General features: G+C 39.1%; 1 protein-coding gene across 4 annotated transcripts in view; it reads right to left on the bottom strand.

The window, feature by feature from the left end:
• Window positions 1-18,013, bottom strand: part of LOC149207605 (DNA (cytosine-5)-methyltransferase DRM2-like) — a 221,815-nt gene extending 203,802 nt beyond the window's left edge. For 2 of the 4 annotated variants that reach the window (XM_089395810.1, XM_089395812.1), the window contains exons 1-2: window positions 17,468-18,013; window positions 17,227-17,385 (exon numbers count right to left, since the gene is read on the bottom strand). In XM_089395810.1, coding sequence (XP_089251936.1) covers window positions 17,227-17,385; window positions 17,468-17,470 — 162 coding nt within the window. In that variant the 5' untranslated portion in view covers window positions 17,471-18,013. The remainder of the gene's footprint in view (window positions 1-17,226; window positions 17,386-17,467) is intronic. The other 2 variants (XM_089395808.1, XM_089395809.1) reach the window with 1 other exon arrangement.
• Window positions 18,014-18,459: the final 446 nt, after the last annotated feature.

Below are 18,459 nucleotides of genomic sequence, written 5' to 3'. Positions count from 1 at the left end.
ACATCCGACCGCTCACATCGGAATGAATCAAATCAAGTATCCCCGTCGCTCTGCTGTCACTGCTGGGAAAAGGGGATTTGGCAAACTTGCCCATCGCACAACCTCTGCAAGTATCAAAGTGATCAGTACTGAAATCTGGCACACCTGTAGTGATCTCCCGCAATGTCCTCAAGGCTCCATGATACATATGTCCCATCCTGCGGTGCCAAATCTCACACAACTCAGAACTGCTAGCTCTGCTGTCGGTACTACTGCTCAATGCCAAAAGGGGTTGGAATGCAAACTTGTACACCTTTGCATGGCGTACACCTATCACTCTAGCTGAATCAGCTGGAGTGCCCCTGGGATACATCAACACCTGTCCTCCCCTGAACAGTACCTCATATCCTCTGTCCTCCAAAGCTGAGACGGATATGAGGTTCTTCCTCATCCCTGGCACATAAAGAACCTCTGACAACTTCAAGGGAGGTTTGGACTCCCTCTGAAATGTCACTGTCCCCACCCCGACTGCTCTAACAACTCTGTCATCACCAAGTACTACCTCAATATCAGTGCCACTCTCTGAAAGCTCTGAAAAGTACTCACGGACTCCTGTCATATGACGTGAAGCGCCACTGTCCACATACCAGATACCTGAAGATGCTCCGCTAATCGAGGGAAAAGCATGCTCCCTCTGAACCTGTGTGGCAGGTGATCCTGCACTAGAGGACTCACACATAGTGAACGCAAACTCCCGGTCAAAACGACCTGCAAAGTCCTCAATCTCTGCTGAAGCTGCCACGTCCTGGTTCTTCCCCTTCTTCTTCTTCTCTCCGGACACACAACTGCATAGTGTCCCATCTTTTGACAATTCCAACACTTCACCTTGGAATAGTCCTTCTGTGTGTTCCCCTGTTTACCTTTACCTTTGCCTTTGCCCCCACCACCGCTTGTGGAAGCCTGCTTCTTCCCTTTGCCTTTCTTGCCTCCTGCCACCAGTGCTACGTCCTCATCCTGCTCAACTGGCTTGGCTGCCCCAAGTTGTCCTTTCCTGATCTCTGTCTGAATACAATCATCCCAAAACCTCTCCCATGTGGGAAGGGTCTCACGTGCACAAACCCCATCAGCAAAGTTCAACCATGAACGGGGGAGGCCATTCACTGCAATCCGCACCAACTCAGTGGATGGAATGGCCTCTCCAATCGCTGCCAACTCATCTCTCACATTGGTAATCTTTGTGAGATATCCAGCTGCACTATCATTCCCCATTTTAATGTTCTTCAGCTTCTCCTTCAGGACCATCTTCCAGTTCTCATTGGTACTCTGGTAGAGATTGGACAATGCTGTCCACATCTCATGGGCATTGCTCTTTCCTCTCACATGAGGAATGCAATGGTCTTTGATTCCGTCTAGAATCAGCCTCTTACCCTTATTGTTCTTCTTTTTATACTCAGCCAACTGAGTAACATCAGTGGGCACAACAACAGGGTTCTGTGCGGTATGCACCATGATATCCCAGACTTCTGCATCCTCAAAGATACTCTGCATTCTCTCCTTCCAAACGCTGTAATTTATATGCCCATCCAGCCTATCCTCCACCCTCAATCCCAATGACATCCTGCTGTCCTAAAACTGAAAAATAGCACTGCTGTAGTAAAGATAAAACTGTTGTTTATGAAAAAAATCAGCTTGCTGGAATTTTCTGAGTGAAAAATCAACAACTGTAATTTTTCCTTTTTGCTGTCCCAAACTGCCCTTCAGCACTCAAGCTCTGATACCATGTAAAAATTTCTGTTTTCCCACCCCGGTTTTCAGTTTCTCCTTATTTCTCCCATGTAGTTAAATGCCCATTCCCATAACCATACATTTAATAGACTGAAAAAAATAAATATTGCTGAAAACACAAATTCTGGAAATTTTTCAGAATGCTGGAAATTGCAGAATTAAAAATCAGCAATTAAAACACATTAAAACACTGATATTTTTGGTCAACTTGACCCTGGAAAAACCCCCTACAACTCTTGGGGAAAACCAGTTTGAGAGCTCTTCTTTATTTCTGAAAATTGTCTTTTTACAGTGAGAATTATTCAGCAAAAAATCAGCAAGCAAATTTACAACTTATCTCCTTTCTCGTGCCTCACAGCAATCTGGAAATTACAACAAACAGGACAGCAATAAATGTTGTACGACCTCCGTTTTGTATGCAGAAAAATCAGCAAACTGGTCCTCGATTTTTGTGCAAAAATCTGCCTTTCACTATGTGCTGAATCAGCTGTACAAATCTGCTCAACTGCTGTCTTGGAATGTGTGCCAAGCTGCTGTCTCCTTCTCCTCCCTGCTCAGAAATCTCTCTTGCTCTCTTGCTCTCCTTCTCCCAATCTGCTCATGAAAGAATGAATGACCTTTTCCTCCTTTTCCTCCTTTAATATAACTCCAAGTGACTTTTGGGTGATCTCTAAATCCAATGGCTGAAATAGATTTAGATCAATGGTTGAGATTAAATGCTCATTTAAATCTCACTTTCTATTTTTTAATTCACCCCACTTTAATAAAGACCCACTTAGTCATTTATTTCCAAAGTCACTTTTCCTTTCTAATTTTTCATTGACTTTATAAAAGTCACTTTAAAATTAGACTTAATAACTTTATCACTTAAAGTCACTTTTAAATTAGATTTAACTTTATAAAATTATAAAGTCACTTTAGGAGAAAAATTAAATTCTTTTGGACACTTTTCCCTAGGCCAAAGATCAAAGCCTAAGGGAACCACCTGTCCTCCGGTACCAAATTTCAACATTTTTTCCCTGGCATCCGCCAAATCTTGTGTCCTCTTGTCTTGGCTTGTCTTATGAACATGTTTTTATGTTCTATCTACTTTTACTGTCAATGTGATTAAGTTAATGTGATTGCTACTGGATATAATTGGAAATTGTCATTGGTATACTAAAAGAACATTGAAGTAAATTGTGCTAAAGCATAGAACATACCATTGTTATCTAAAATTAACATGGTATCATAGCTCAGGTGAAGATCAAGCTCAAGCAAGAGTGAGGAAAAGCAATCACTAAGGGAAGTTGTTGGACAAAAACTTGGAACTAGTCTCAATGACGACTACATCTTACTTCAAATCTGAGGACAAGATTAAGGACAAATTCAACTATCATGCATGGAAGATGTCTCTAGATTTGGCTTCGGAAGAAAATGATGCCATGGACTATGTCAAAGGAAGGGTAGTGGAGCCTCCTTCAAATGCATCCGCAGCTGCACAAACAAAGTACAAGAAAGGTGAGGTTAAAGCTAAGAAAATTATTGTTGATTCTATTCACAAGCCTTTGGTTGCCTATATTTCTGATTTGGAAACATCTAAGGAGATGTATGACAAGCTAGTTGGGATGTTCAAAGAAAATAATGCAAATCAAGTTCTCTTTCTCAAGAACAAGTTGAAAGACATCAAGATGGATAGAGGAGAATCCTTTCAATCCTACTTCACGAGGATTACCGAAATCAAGAATGATCTCCTATCTATTGGAGAAGTCATTGGTGACAAGGAGCTCACTCTTATTGCACTTAGAGGCCTTACAAGAGAATGGGATGTGTTTAACACTACCATCCTCAGCAATGACAGGATTCTGAGATTTGATGAATTATTGGCGATGCATTCAAGAAGAAAAAAGGATGATGGAAAGAGACATGCCCTCAAATGGAAACAATCCTACCGCCTTCTCCACTCATACTAAGAGGAAGAACAATGTTGGTCCAAGAAGACAACGTCAAGGGTTCAAGTCGAGATTCAGAGAAGGAAGAAAAGGAAGATGCTTCAATTGCAACAAGTTTGGCCACTTCGCTAGAGAGTGTCCTCACAAGAAGGATACTCCAAGAGATGATGACAACAATAACAACAACTTCAAAGGCAATTGCAATCAAAGGAACAACAGGTCAACAACAAAGGAAAGAGGAATGCTCCAGCTGCTCGAAATGGAAATGGTCGTCCTCCCAAGAAGTCGAGAAACTCCAAGAATGAAGAAGTTAATGTTGTAAAGCAAAAGGAATTTTATCTTATTTCTTCCCTCACCACTGCCTCTCCCTCTAGATGCATTGGATCATTGGTTGATTGATAGTGTTGCCTCAAGGCACTTCACTGGGTACAAAGAGGCTCTCTCAAACTTGATTGAAAAGAAGACAAATATGGAGATTATACTTCGAGATAATGCCACTTATCCCGTGAAAGGAATTGGGACTATTACTCTTCACTTAAATCAGGGTCAAACCCTTCATTGACAAGAAGTATTGTATGTACCTGATCTAAAAAAAACCTGGTGTCTATTTCTGCGATGGAAGATAAAGTTTTCAAGGTGACATTCATTGATGGGAAGGTTCTTGTTTGGCAAAGAAACCCGAGAGATGCATTCACTCTTGGATTTAGGTTTGAAGGTCTTTATTAGGTTGGAGGAAGTTCGTTGGGAGCAATGACTTGCAATACTTGTCTTCAATCCGAATTATGGCACCGAAGATTTGCTCACCTTCATTACAATATGGTCACAGGTATGCCCAAATTCAACTTAGATCATGAAGGTGTGTGTCCGGTTTGTGCAGTTGGAAAACATACAAGGGGACCATTCCCCTCAAGTCAAAGTCAAACTATCGATATTCTTCAATTGCTCCATTCTGATCTATCAGGTCTGTTGCATGTGACATCTTTGGGTGGATATTTGTACTATGCAATTTTTGTGGATGAATTCTCTCACAAAACATGGATCTATTTCTTAAAGAAGAAGGATGAAGTGTTCAAATGGTTTGCTCTTTCAAAGCCTTGGTCAATAATCAAACAGGGAAAAGATCAAAATATGGAGGATCGATAATGGGACCGAATATGAGTCAAATGAATTCATTGACTATTGTAGAGAAGTTGGGATTAAGAGGGAGACCACTACTACATATACTCCTACGCAAAATGGAGTTGCCAAAAGGAACAATCGAACTATCATAAAAGCCACCCATGCCATGTTTCATGACCAAGGTCTACCGAAGTTCTTATGGGGAGAAGTTGCAAACATCGTTGTGTATGTTCAAAACAAATGCGCACATCAAGCATTGGACTTCAAGACACTCGAAGAAGTATTCACCAGTAAGAATACCTGATATTTCTCATTTTAGAAATTTTGGTTGTCACGTATATTTTCATGTGTCGAAAGAGAAAAGAAACAAGCTAGATGCATGTAGGAAGAAAGGAACGTTTGTGGGCTACAGTCAAACCTCAAAGGCATATAGAATCTATGTGCCTGGTCAAAAAGAAGTGGAAATAAGTCATGATGTCACTTTCAATGAAGATTTTGCCCTTAGGAAAGTATGAGATCTTCCTATCCCTAGGAAGAACAATGACGATGATGCAGGAAAGCAGGATGAACCTCCGACTGATGACTCAATACCCGATGTTGAAGGTCTGATGGATCCCATTGATCCACCTCCTAGCGAGCCGGAGGCCTCTACTTCAAGAAAAAGACCTTTATGGCTCAAAGATACTCTTGAAAATGTTGAGAAACATACTGCACCGAGGAGGACATTTTGTGAAAGCAAGAAGCCGAACAGGTACCAAGGGTACTTAGTTGCCATGAGTACCATTGTCCAATCTAAGCCTTGTACATTCGAAGAAGCCATGAAACACCAAGTTTGGAAGGATGCGATGAACGAGAAGTATGAGTCGATCATGAAGAATGATGTCTAGGATGTGGTTCCTAGACCCAAGGACAAGTCAATGGTCACTTCAAAATGGCTTTACAAAATGAAACATGGAGTTGATCGGAGTGCTGAAAATTTCAAGGCCAGATTCGTTGCTCGAGGCTTCTCTCAAAAGGAAGGAGTATACTACAACGAGATATTTGCTTCGGTTGCCCGATATACCACCATTCATTCAATCACAGCCCTTGCTGCCTCGCAAGGATGGAGCCTACACCAAATCGATGTCAAAATTGCCTTTTTGCATGGCTCACTTAAGGAGGAAGTCTATGTAGAACAACCTGAGGGGTTCGAAGTTCAAGATCGAAAGATACATGTATGCAAGTTGAAGAAATCTCTCTATGGGTTGAAACAAGCCCCCAGGGCTTGGTATGAGAGGACTGATAGTTATCTTACGAAGTTGGGATTTACAAGAAGCGATGTTGACCCAAACCTATACTTCAGGGTTGAAAAGGACAAGCCTCTCATTTTGGTCCTTCATGTGGATGATCTCTTTCTGACAAGTGATGACCCTCTCATTCATCAATGCAAGAGGGAGTTGGCTTCCGAGTTTGAGATGAAGGACCTAGGACTGATGCACTACTTCCTAGGACTGGAGGTCTGGCAAAAGCCAAGTGAGATTTTCCTTTCTCAAGGAAAATACATTATGAAGTTGCTTGAGAGATGTGGGATGGTGGACTGCAAGTTTGTATCTACTCCGATGGAACTCAACTTCAAGAAGCTATGTGGAAGTGTTGTTGGGCCCGGATTAGCAAACCCTTCTGAGTATCATCAACTTGTGGGGGCCCTGATGTTCTTGGTGAACTCCCATCCTGACATATGCTTCGTTGTGAACACGTTGAGTCAATTTATGGTCAAGCCTCATCATATTCATTGGATTGCTGCTAAGAATCTCTTGAGATATCTCCAAGGCACAATCCACTATGGACTGAGATACATTGTCAGGAACTTGAGGCTTCATGGATATTCAGATGTTAACTGGGCTAGCAGTGTGGTGGATCGTAAGAGCACGTCTGGGTGCTACTTCTTTTTGGGGTGTGTGTCCATATCTTGGATGAGTAGGAAGCAAAATCGGTTGCTTTAAGCACCGCCAAGGCCGAATACATTGCTGCGAGTATGGCCTCTTGTGAAGCTGTTTGGTTGAGGAAGCTCTTCAGTGAGCTATTTGAACACGTGCTAAATACCACTGTGATCTTCTGCGACAACCAGAGTGGGATTTGCCTTTCAGAGAATCCTATGTTCCACAACCGCTCCAAGCACAATGATATCAAGTACCACTTTATCTGAGATATGGTACAGCGGGGAGCAATAAGGCTCCAACACATCAGGACAGATGAGCAGATCACAGGCATTCTCATAAAGCTTTTTGGGGAGGTCAAATTCTTAACCTTCCGAGAGAGACTTGGAGTCGTGGAACAACCCTCCTATGAGGGTCTCGTATGAGTTGGACACTAAGCTCTTGGAGCTCTTGGGGGCTTGGGGTGCTTCTTGGAGCTATGTGCAATCAGAGGGTGAGTAATTCACCTTCCCCTAGTGGTGTGTTAGATACAGGGTGAGTGGTTCACCTTCCCCTACGATTGCGAACACATGTATGTAGGGTGAGTGGTTCACCTTCCCCTATATGCATAGGTTGAGTGGTTCACCTTCTCCTATGGCATATGAGCAGTATGAGTGGTTCACCTTCTCCTGCTGATGCCCCAGCACACATCCTACCCATGGAGTCCCAGACTCATGAGAAATACCGCTCATTTGGCCAATGAGTTGGGAAAAGATGGTTAGGGACCACAGCACTATCGATGGACGCATCATGTATTGTCGTGCTCCCTATGACTAGGATGCATGGTGTTCAACTCCTTGATCTAGGATCAAGGACTGACTTCTGTCAGTGGAGAGTGGTAAGGTCTTATGACTCACTCTCAATCACTTCTTCTTCATTATTACTTTGTGGTTCAGTAGAGCATAGCAGTGATGACAAAGATGGTACATGATGACAAGATGGCACGATGATGATAGATGGATTGGAAGGTGAAATTCTCCCTAGTTGAGAGGGAGTGTTAAAATTGGCAACTAGTGCCAAATTCCACCTTAGGACAACTCATATGATGGAGAAGATTATTTCATTGGATTCCTCTTTTCGAGAGGTCCAATTTTGATATAAAGATCATCTCATTCTAACAAGCAGAAGTGGAATTTTGAATTTATTCTCTCTAATGCACAAATTGTCAAGGTCGACCTTAGTCAAATGTAGGCTCAAGATGCCCAATGGATGTGTCTCCTTACCCTCAACGAATTGTATAAATAAGAGTGACCTCTCTCCTCATTTGGACATCACTCATCACATCATTTCATTTCTCTCTCTTCTCTTGATTGGTTCGTATAGCGTGGGCAGCCTCTCTCTCTTCTTTGCACATGTGGCAGGAGGCCCAAAATTTCAGGGTTAAGTGCAAGCCAAATTTTAGAGAAACAGACCAGCGTTGACCAGGGCTCATTTGACCTTCTTTGACTTCGTTTTTCAGGGCAGAATTTCAATTTTCCTAGGTCGAGTTGTTGGGCACAGAAATCGAAATGTTTTGGGCAGTTTGACCAACGTTGACTTCTGCATTGACTTTAGGTTTGACCACAAAAAATTACAACAATGTTTCTCTCTCCTTTGACTGGGTTTGACTGAACTATTTTGGGCTAACTTTGACTCTTCTTGAAGGCAAAATAGCATTGTTGTTGACTGAGTTGCTTGGAGCACATTTTGGTGTTGATTTGACCAACGTTGACTTTCTAGTTAGGGCTACAGTTGATTGTTGTTCATTGCTGATTTTGACAAGGTTGTTTTGACTATGTATTGGACAAGTGAATTTGATCTACGTACTCTCTCTCTCTGTTGAACTACTGAATAATAATAAGAAGATTTGATCAAAGGGTTTTCCCCACATTGGGGTTTTTTCCTGGCATCTGCCAAATCTTGTGTCCTCTTGTCTTGGCTTATCTTCTGCACATGTTTTTATGTTCTATCTGCATTTACTGTCAATGTGATTAAGTTAATGTGATTGCTACAAGATATAATTGGAAATTGTCATTGGGTTGCTAAAGGAACATTGAAGTAAATTGTTCTAAAGCATATAACATACCATTGTTATCTAAAATTAACAGCGTTGAGGCATGAGTGTTGTAAATGTGTCTTAAAAGGTGTGCTTGGTTTGTTGATTCATTTAGGAATATTATTTTTGATGATTTGTCTATGGAAGTCGACGTAAAGGACTATTTGCTAACAAAGATGCTTAGGAATACTCTAACAAGGTTGAGTTTGAGATAGTTATTGCTTTGATGGTCGTAAGCTACGTGTGTTCTCTTTGTATCTATATTTGTCAAGTTGTGGCTTATGGGGCTGTGGCCATGCAAACAAACTAGGTCAAACCTAGAACCTTTATTTGTATAACGGAATGTGTTTCATATCCAGGAGTTGGTTTTCCTTGGTTATTTAAGGGGTTTAACACATGTTCCAAGAACCAAATTGGTTTGAGTGGATATTTATAAGATACTTAAAAAATAAAAAAATAAACAACAAAAATCACTAGCCTAGGGATAAAAGTGGCAACCAGTTGGATTTAAACCGGGCCTCACCCACATGTTGAATTTTCACGACCTCGGGTCTAGGATAGAGTCTTAAAATCACTGACGCTACCAAACCAAGAATCTCCACCATAAACTACTTTGCACAGCGGAATAAAATAGCAGTAAATCACACATGCACAAAATATAGACAACTTTTTAATTTTTCAACCCAACTTCGTTATATTAATCTAACTGATATAATACAACAGTCTAGGGCTTCCGTACCAGGGATAATGGCCCTCAATCATCCACTAGTACAAGATACAAAATAAGATACTTTGACCATCTGGCTGTAGCATCCTCTATCAGCTCCTCTCGGTCGTACCGTGTACTACCTGACCCTTCAGCTCCCGATCTGTAGCTCATGTCTCTATCAATGCTCCAGGTACATATGGCCACTGAATCTCGACTATCAATTTGCTCTCTAGTTGTCCCTTCGTCCATCAAGGGCACAACACATCTAGAATCCTATCGAGTTGTCCACAGCTCCACTTGTGAAAAACTCTCAATCTGCAAACTGTTGCTCCTTAGCTACTCAGTGACTTCCGCCCACTATGGTCTTCCTGCGCTGCTCCGATGAAGACCAACATAGGGCACGAAGGGTTGCTACTTATCATTGCAAAATGTCCATCTCCCACAATGAACACGGGCTAGGAGGATTACCCATCATCAGTTGAAGAAGTCCTTCTCTACACACAAGTCTCGGGCTACACAAACTGCTCCTGGCTGATCAGACTCTTGAGCTCATCAACTATCACTCTCACAACCACCTTTGTCCATCAAGGTGTTGCTCACCGGGCTCCAACTTGGACACTATCACTTTGTCCTCCAGCAGACCATAAGTGCCCAATCTCATCCACACTTGGTCCTCTCTCACGCTACCCTCCAACAATCCACGAGAGACCAAGTCCATGTTGTAGCATCTGCTCCTAGTTAGGGCATCCCCACACCTAGGAGAGCCTTACACACAGCCCACAGGCTCCACCAATTCGCCCTTTGCTCTGCAATAGAGGAGCTATTTCACAAATCTAGGCACCATCAATATGTCCTTGCCTAGGACACCATCAATCCATCATACATGGGTCCATCTGCAACACACCTTGTTGTTGTCCTCTTGCTTTTTGATCTGATGTGCCTGTTGTCACCTTGGTTGCTTGGTAGGCCTCCCAACAATCCATGTGGGCTCCTCCAAGCAACTCCTAAGGCCTCCTCAAGTTGCCCATCAACTGATCCATGCAAAAGTCAACACTTTGACCCAATACACGACAAACTCTCGCTCCAAGTTTATCACTGTGGAAACTATCACTAGTCTAGGGCATCTAATCATGAGATCTTTCCTCTCCTCATTGACTTCCACAGGATACCTTAACACGATCCAAATATGATCCTAAACTAGGATCCAACACCTACAAGAAATGTCATAAATATCATACCTTTGCTCGTTTGTGGTCTCCTTGACTGCTGCATTCATGGACTAGTTAGGGCATCAATGACAATCCTACCAGCCCTCACACATCAGCTACAACAACCCTCCCAAGGTTGTGGTCACCCTTCTCCAGCACTCCTAAACCCCACGTTGTCTTGTCATACCCCAACAATCACAACCAGGCCTTACGCCCTCCTTGTTGGCCTTAACACAGACCTGTGGGTGTATTAGGGACTGCGGCTTGCTACAACAAGCCTATCCCTTGTTGCGGCAGCCCTTTCCAAGGGTCTAACCCCACAAAACAACACCTTATGCCTTCGACCCTCAAGAACAGCCTGCGGCCTCCAAGACAACCTCTCGGCCTCCACCAAAGTGACCCAAAAACAAACCGCTGCTCCAGCAACTCACTCGGCCTCCATCAAGGAGCTCAGACCTCCTCCACGCTATCTTAGAGCCTCCCTCTCTTGCTGTGGCTAGGGCAATTTCATAGCTATCTTTCTTGCCTTGTGTTGCACCAAATGGATGATTAGAATGACTCCTCTCCACCTCTATATATACACATAAAGAGGGTTGCACGAATTCATTTGAAGAGACATGTCTCTTGGACAAATTCACCAAGCCTACATGACTTTGGTTGTCCATAATTAATTTGTCAACTTCAAAAATTCATAACTTCGTTTCTAGAGCTCTGATTTGAGTGATCTTTGGAGTGTTGGAATCGGCTCGCCAAGCTCTATCACCTCAAATTTTCTCAAGCTCAAATTCATCATGGTTTTGACCCAAATCCCGATGGGTGCAAAACCCCAAGCTTGGGTTCTAAGCCCACAAGCCTACTTGTGGCGCTTTGACCTCCAACCCTTGACCACTAGGGCTTGGAGTACCTCCCAAGCTACACAAATCAACAATAATCACCAGCAAAAATCACTAACCTAGGGATAGAAGTTGCAACTAGTTGGATTTAAACCAGGCCTCACCCACATAATCACCACTAGTTACCAAGTCCACTAGATACAAAAACAAAAAACAAAAATATTAGCGTTTCAAATGTAAGATTTCCTATATATAAACTCTTATATTAAAGTCATTTAAATTTTATAATAAACCTCAAAAACAAGAAATTAGTTTATCCTATAATTATTTATTACAATGAATATAGAAATATTCAATGACATCTTTTTGTTACTCCAATTATTTACTTGAAATTTTCTCATAAATTTCATAATTTTTTCACATTATTACAAACTAACTAAATATGTAGAAAGAGTTAAAAAAATAGTGGACAAGCAGAACAACAATCCAAAGCATCTCCAGTCCCTATTGTATTTTTAATACAATGATGCCATCTAATTAAATACTTCTAATTTTAAATTACAAAACTTCATTAGAGATGCAACGAGGGAAAAGCTTGAAATATATAAAGGGAGAATAAATGAAATTTTAACGTCCACAAGACTAGAAATAGTCTATGGGACCACCAACTTCTCTGTTTTTCGCCTTTTTCAATTCAATCCTTTTATTATTCAAATTAATGATGAGCTGACCCAACCTTCTAACAGTCCCCTCACTGAAAAGACAATGCCAAGGAACTGATGTTAACATACTGTTGTAACTGTCTTTGATGTCTCTGAAAGCATCACATTCCAAAATGAAATGTTTTTCCGATTCCATTGCCCCAGAAGTGCAAAAAGTACACACTCGTTCTTCCCAAGCTTCTTTAGGTCTTTTCCACCGACCCGTTTCGCACCGTAGTTGATGCAAGTTAGTTCTTAATTGAGCAATAAGAATCTTTGCTCTCCATGGAATGCTAGCTCCAATGTACTCTTTTTGTTGGAGATCACAAGTGGGGTTGAATTCTTGAACATAGTACTTCTTCTTTCTACCCAACTCTTTTCCCCGTATACATACGCTTACGAAACATCTCCATAACAAAATTATTTAACTCCTTGCTATTTGTGGGACATGCATTGAAGTAAATATTCCATTTTTGCATCGATTTGTTGTTTTGTCTCATCCATGATTTCTTAGGTCATCCACCTTCTCCCATTTGTTCAATTCTTAGTAGGTACCTTATGAGACGCACCATAGCAATTGCTTCGATGGGAGTTGCTCCTGTTTCACTCAACATTATCTCGTAAGGAACCGAACTATTTATTTTAAACTTGCTCATGATCAAACATTTTTGGATTTTCTCAATTTGCTTTCATTTTGAGACAGAGATGTTGCTAGCCCACAGTTCACACCCATATAATATCATTGGACAAACTAGGAGCCCAAAAAGCACTTTAATCGTTTTCCAATCCCATAACTCTGCCTCTCTACATCTGTTTTGAAGAGCATATAATGCTTTCCACCCTCCTAAAATTCTCTTCTTTCTGCAGCCCTCCCAGTTAAACTTGTTGAAATCAATTCCGAGGTACTTGTATTCATTTATTTATTCAAGAATGTTGCCCTCAAAGAAGAACGTATGCTAGCTTTACTTCTTTTTATTTTAGAGAATCATTATTTGAGATGAAAAGCTCTGACAAAAGAAGCTCTCTAGCAAATAATAGAATTTGCAAATTGAATCATGTAAAAAAATTTGATGGCAATGTATAAGAGATAGAACTTAAATAGAGGTTAAGAGACCGAGAATCAATTGAAATTGAAGCAATGTGCGAGCTGGGTGGAACTAGCCTGAGGCGGGAATGCAAGACCAATTTTAACACGACATGACCAGTGAGATCTTTCTTCTCATAGAACTCTCTTTGAGAAACAAGATTAAAAAAATAAAAATAAAAGATAATCGCCAGTCTCTCATCTCAATCCTATTAATTCTACCACAATCACACTATTAAATCTCTCCGCAAAGCTTTTGCATTCATTCAAGTATTGCACTTTTAAAATAGAAAGACAGTATAAGCCACTAGGTGGAATTCAAAACAGTTTATTTTTCCAGGTTTACTTTCCCTTACTCGTAACAAAATGTAGTAATGCATTATTAATATTTCAATAATTAAAAATAAATGAATAAAATTATTAAAGGTAATACTTAATATGAAAGCCCACTAATTAAGTGTCTTGGAGTGGTATATATTGAGTTTCATGGAGTGATTTATAACCGAGTATGTATATATTCCACTTATTGTAGGTCTAACAAAGTATACATAGTTTTAAAAATCGGAAACTAGTCTCGAACCAGCCGCTTATCTAATCGTGATTCGAACCAGAATCGGATCAAACTAAATAAAACCGGATTCATTAAACCAAAATTTGAAAAAATACATAAAAATTTTAATTTTAATGGCAAAAATTATTTTTAAGATTACAAACCATGATTCCAAACCATTAAGAGACAAAATATGGGAAGTCTTCTCATCTATAAACCATTTAAGGGTGTATATATCAAAATGGCACTGAGTCAATAATATCATTGACAAAACTTATAGCCAATGAGGTTCTAAATGGCTTCTAGAGTCCAAAAACAATGCTACAATGAGGCTCTAAATGGCCTCTTGAGTCCAAAAACAATCTTACAACTCAAGCTACTAGACCACTAGCGTACTATAAATCACTGAACACATGATCGATCATCAAACTTATCACCACTACTACACATGGGATCATCACCAAGAACTACATAAACATCATCTATCTCAGACTTTAAGGACTCCTCAAACTCCACTCCAGTCTCAATAACAATACTATTAGTAGCATGAGCAAAAACACTAGGCCTAGCAGAACTAGAAACACAAGTTCATCGAATTGCAAGACTATTATTTCCCTCATGAGTCACCATGTGTCATACTTGGTCTTGTTGGTTCACTTCCTGCAGCTCTTGGTTCAACTACCAAATCCGAATAATCAACACCCCCAACTCCAAAATGACAAAAAACCTCCAAACTTGTTGTTGCTCCAAAACTCAATGTTGTTGCAGAACTATCCAAGCTCTCATATGCACACAAACACTAGACATCAAATGTGAGGCAAATAGGAGTTTAGCATCCTTTTATAAGCTTGGGGCAGATTTAGAAGGGAACCTACCATGTTCTGCCAAAAACCATCTGGGATTCTCATCCACATGCCCAACCATGTGACTTCTTAAACGGTCAGTTTTTTACAAAAATCAGCCGATCAGGTATCAAATTGGCCGAACCAGCCGATCAAGTACCAAAACCAACTGATTTAGTACTCAGTCGGTTCTAACCCACCAACCAATCAGATTTGTTAAGCCGGTTTGATATCTCAAGGAGCTAACCAGCCAGTTTGACCAATTTTCAATGTGACCCTACCGATTTTTAAAACTAGGATTATATATAATGATATCCTGCAATATTCCATTATTGCCTAAACAGAAGTCTCTACGGCGTCTAGTGCATTTGCATTTACCATCCACGTAAACTCTAAGCATTTGCATTTACAATCCACGCAAACTCTAAGCATCTGCATTCATAAACTATTTAAATAAAATTCAGGTTTTAATACAAGTTTTAAAAGGACATGCCACGTTGATTGCTTATGGGAAAGGAAGCAAACATTATGTAAATCCACATCATAATAACAATGAGAGCATATATTCACGTACTATGAATATGAATGCAAGGTTGCTTTATAAATGGATGCTAAGATTAGATCCAAAAGATGATATTATATATTGATGACAGAGCACTTGGGAAAGCACTTACAAGTTCAAACATTTAAATAAATGCATGATAGGGTGAAATATGGAACTAATAAAAATAAATGTTTGATAGGGTGGATTTTATGAAATATACCATGGATTCTATGAAATTAATATGATGAGTAATTAAAGGTTCACCTTTCTAAACATCGTTGTGGATTCTCTTCTTAATCGTTATGGATTCTCTTCTTAATTGACTGGTATATTTTATTTTATTTTATTTTTTATTTTTTATTTTGTGGTAACTATGTTGAGTTGAGGTTAGGGTTAGCTTGCTTATTAGTTGGAAGAAGATAGATTCATTTATAATGGGATGTTTATCACCAAAATTATACAAGGTTCAGTTAAGCTTGGATGTTTTTTGGGAAGTTTAATTCCCACAAAGTGACTTCCACTCCTCGGCCCCTCCCCATGAAGTTTGAACATGTGACCTGATGGGGACTAAACCCTATTACACCTCATAAGTTTGTAAATTTTAAATTTATTTGAAGACCAAATTCTAATTAACATTTCTGTGAGTGGCCAAAAACCTTTTGGAAGGAATTTAAATTGTCTAAATTTAACTAATTTCATATATAACAATAATTTAAATATATGAGTCTCAAGGGTTAGCTCAACTGGTGGAGTCCCCATTGTTAACTACCTCGCTTATCGGGAGGTCACAGGGTCAATTCTCCTCGACGCCCTTGAGGTTAGGCCCTACTAATCTGGCGGACGAGCTTTAAAAAATTTCCTGCAGAATTAATCTGCCCAAATTTTCTTATTAAAAAAAATAATTTAAATATATAAATAACTAAAATATATCAACTCCAAAAATATCTTGTGCTGAAGAGTCAATATACATATATCTTTGAATCAAATCTCATCAAATAATTTGAAATTATTAACCACCAAAAAAAACTCATCACATCATTTGAAATTATCAACCACATATAACCCAGAATAAAAAATCCACAAAAGCTTACATGATATGAGCACACCATTCTTCACTTCACTTAACTGTGTGAAGGTGGGTTACAATTATTTTATAGGAAAAAGATGTTAATAACAGAAAATAGGGAAAAGAGGTTAATAACACAAATACTAGCTCAATTGATATATGCCCCTGTGCTCAATACATATACAGAGACTCTCGATCAAATCTCATTACAATCATTTGAAATTATCAGCAATCGAGAATAATTCGACGAGAGCTTACATGATACCACCACACCATTCTTCAAACTGTGTGAAGGTAGGGTAAAATTATTTCACAGGGAAAAGATGTTAGTTAAGAAAAATAATTCCCATCTGAAAGTCGGGTTATTTTAAAACGCTTTAGTAGTTAAGAATAACAGTTTCAGGTCATTTTAAAATATTTTTAGTAATTAAGAATAGCAGTTCCCAGCTAAAATTCAGATCATTTAAAATGTTTTTGTACTTTCAATTTGCCTAGAAATTTAATTTTCCTTCCTATATTTTTAATTACTTTTCACTATTTTAATTTTAATAAATTATAATCTATTTTCGGCTAAAATATACTATATTATATAATTTAAATTTAAATAAATATATTAATTTTTATTTTTATTTTTTATTATTAAATAAAAAAATAATTTTTTAATTAAAAAAAATAATATTTAAAAAAAATTAACTATTTAATTCACAAAATATAATTATCTGATTCGAACTTGTAAACTTAAAATACAATTCTCTGGATTCGAACTTGTGACCTCCTCCCATAAAAGGGAAAATAGGTTATTTAACCGAACTTATCGTCTGCTTCGGTGTTACATTATAGTGGCTTCAAAGGTCCTAATAAGTAAAGGTAAGATAATTAATTCACCTCCTCAACGCTTTTGCAGTGCATGATCTCTCCTTTATCTTTATCCTCTGTAATGCACGCCGAAGATACTGGAAGAGGAGCTGCAGAGCAGCACTGCCTTTTATCGCATGAATAACTGAACGAATCGTCATCGCTGTCTCCATAATCTGCGAGATGTTCCTGCGAGAAACAAATGTAAGAGCCAGCTCCAGCCATTATAATGCAGACAATAAGCTGCCGGTAAAGAAGAATGAAATTTTACCATAAATAGACAAATGCAGAGTGTACCAAAATGACAGCTGTGCCTCGAGAGTCTGCACTGCTCCGAGTGCAGAACTTTGATAACATGACCCAGCCAGAAGCGGTTTTTATACAGAAACTGCTGTGCTTGTGGAAAGTTGCTTAAATGTTGCCCATTCTTTCTAAAAACACACTATGGAATTCGCTTTTCCTGCCTGGCGAGAAAACCGTCCCTCAAAACTCGTACCTCTAACGTTGCGCTGCCTCCATTTCGCTACAATGTGGTTCAACTTCAGCCGGACTTCGGAATATTTGCCGCAAAATGCAGAACAGAAGGCATAGCAAATCAGACCGAGGCACACACCCCCTTATTCCAGTCCGTATACATACACACCTCCGCTGGCTGCAGGACGTACATACGGTTGCCGGGTCGTGTCAGCCTGCTCGTGTGTAATCTTTTCAGCTGCATGCATGGGAGTGGGAAGGAGAAATCCAACTATCCAAGAAAAGGGAAAGGAAAGAATTGGAGAAAGAGAAACAGACAAATTAAAAAAAGGGAAGAATGTTATTTAGGGTAAAAATGTGAAGTATGGTATTTAAAATATATATATATAAATATACATATATATATATAAATTAAAAAATTAATAAGGGTTATATAGTAGTTAATATTTTAGTTTAATGAAATAATAATAAACAGATTTCATTATAAAAATAAAATAACTAATAAAATAGTATATTGTTAAATGTTATTTTTAAAATTTAAAAAATATGATTAATTAATATTGTTTATATTAGAATACATACATTTATATATGTGTGTGTTTTATTTTTATTAATATATATAATTGGAATTGTTTTTAGTGTGATTTTTTGGATTTCTCAGTGGTGCCAAAATTCTTATGAAAAATTTAAGGTCAAATTTTGATTTGTGTATGAAAAATCTAAGGTCAAATCTTGATTTGTGTATGAAAAATTTAAGGTCAAGTCTTGATGTGTGTTATTTAAACTGAT

Source organism: Pinus tabuliformis, chromosome 1_2 (assembly GCF_031772625.1).
Source record: "Pinus tabuliformis cultivar Carrire ecotype Pingquan chromosome 1_2, CPIR1, whole genome shotgun sequence".
Lineage (NCBI taxonomy): Eukaryota > Viridiplantae > Streptophyta > Pinopsida > Pinales > Pinaceae > Pinus > Pinus tabuliformis.
This window is presented reverse-complemented; position numbering and strand designations above follow the sequence as displayed.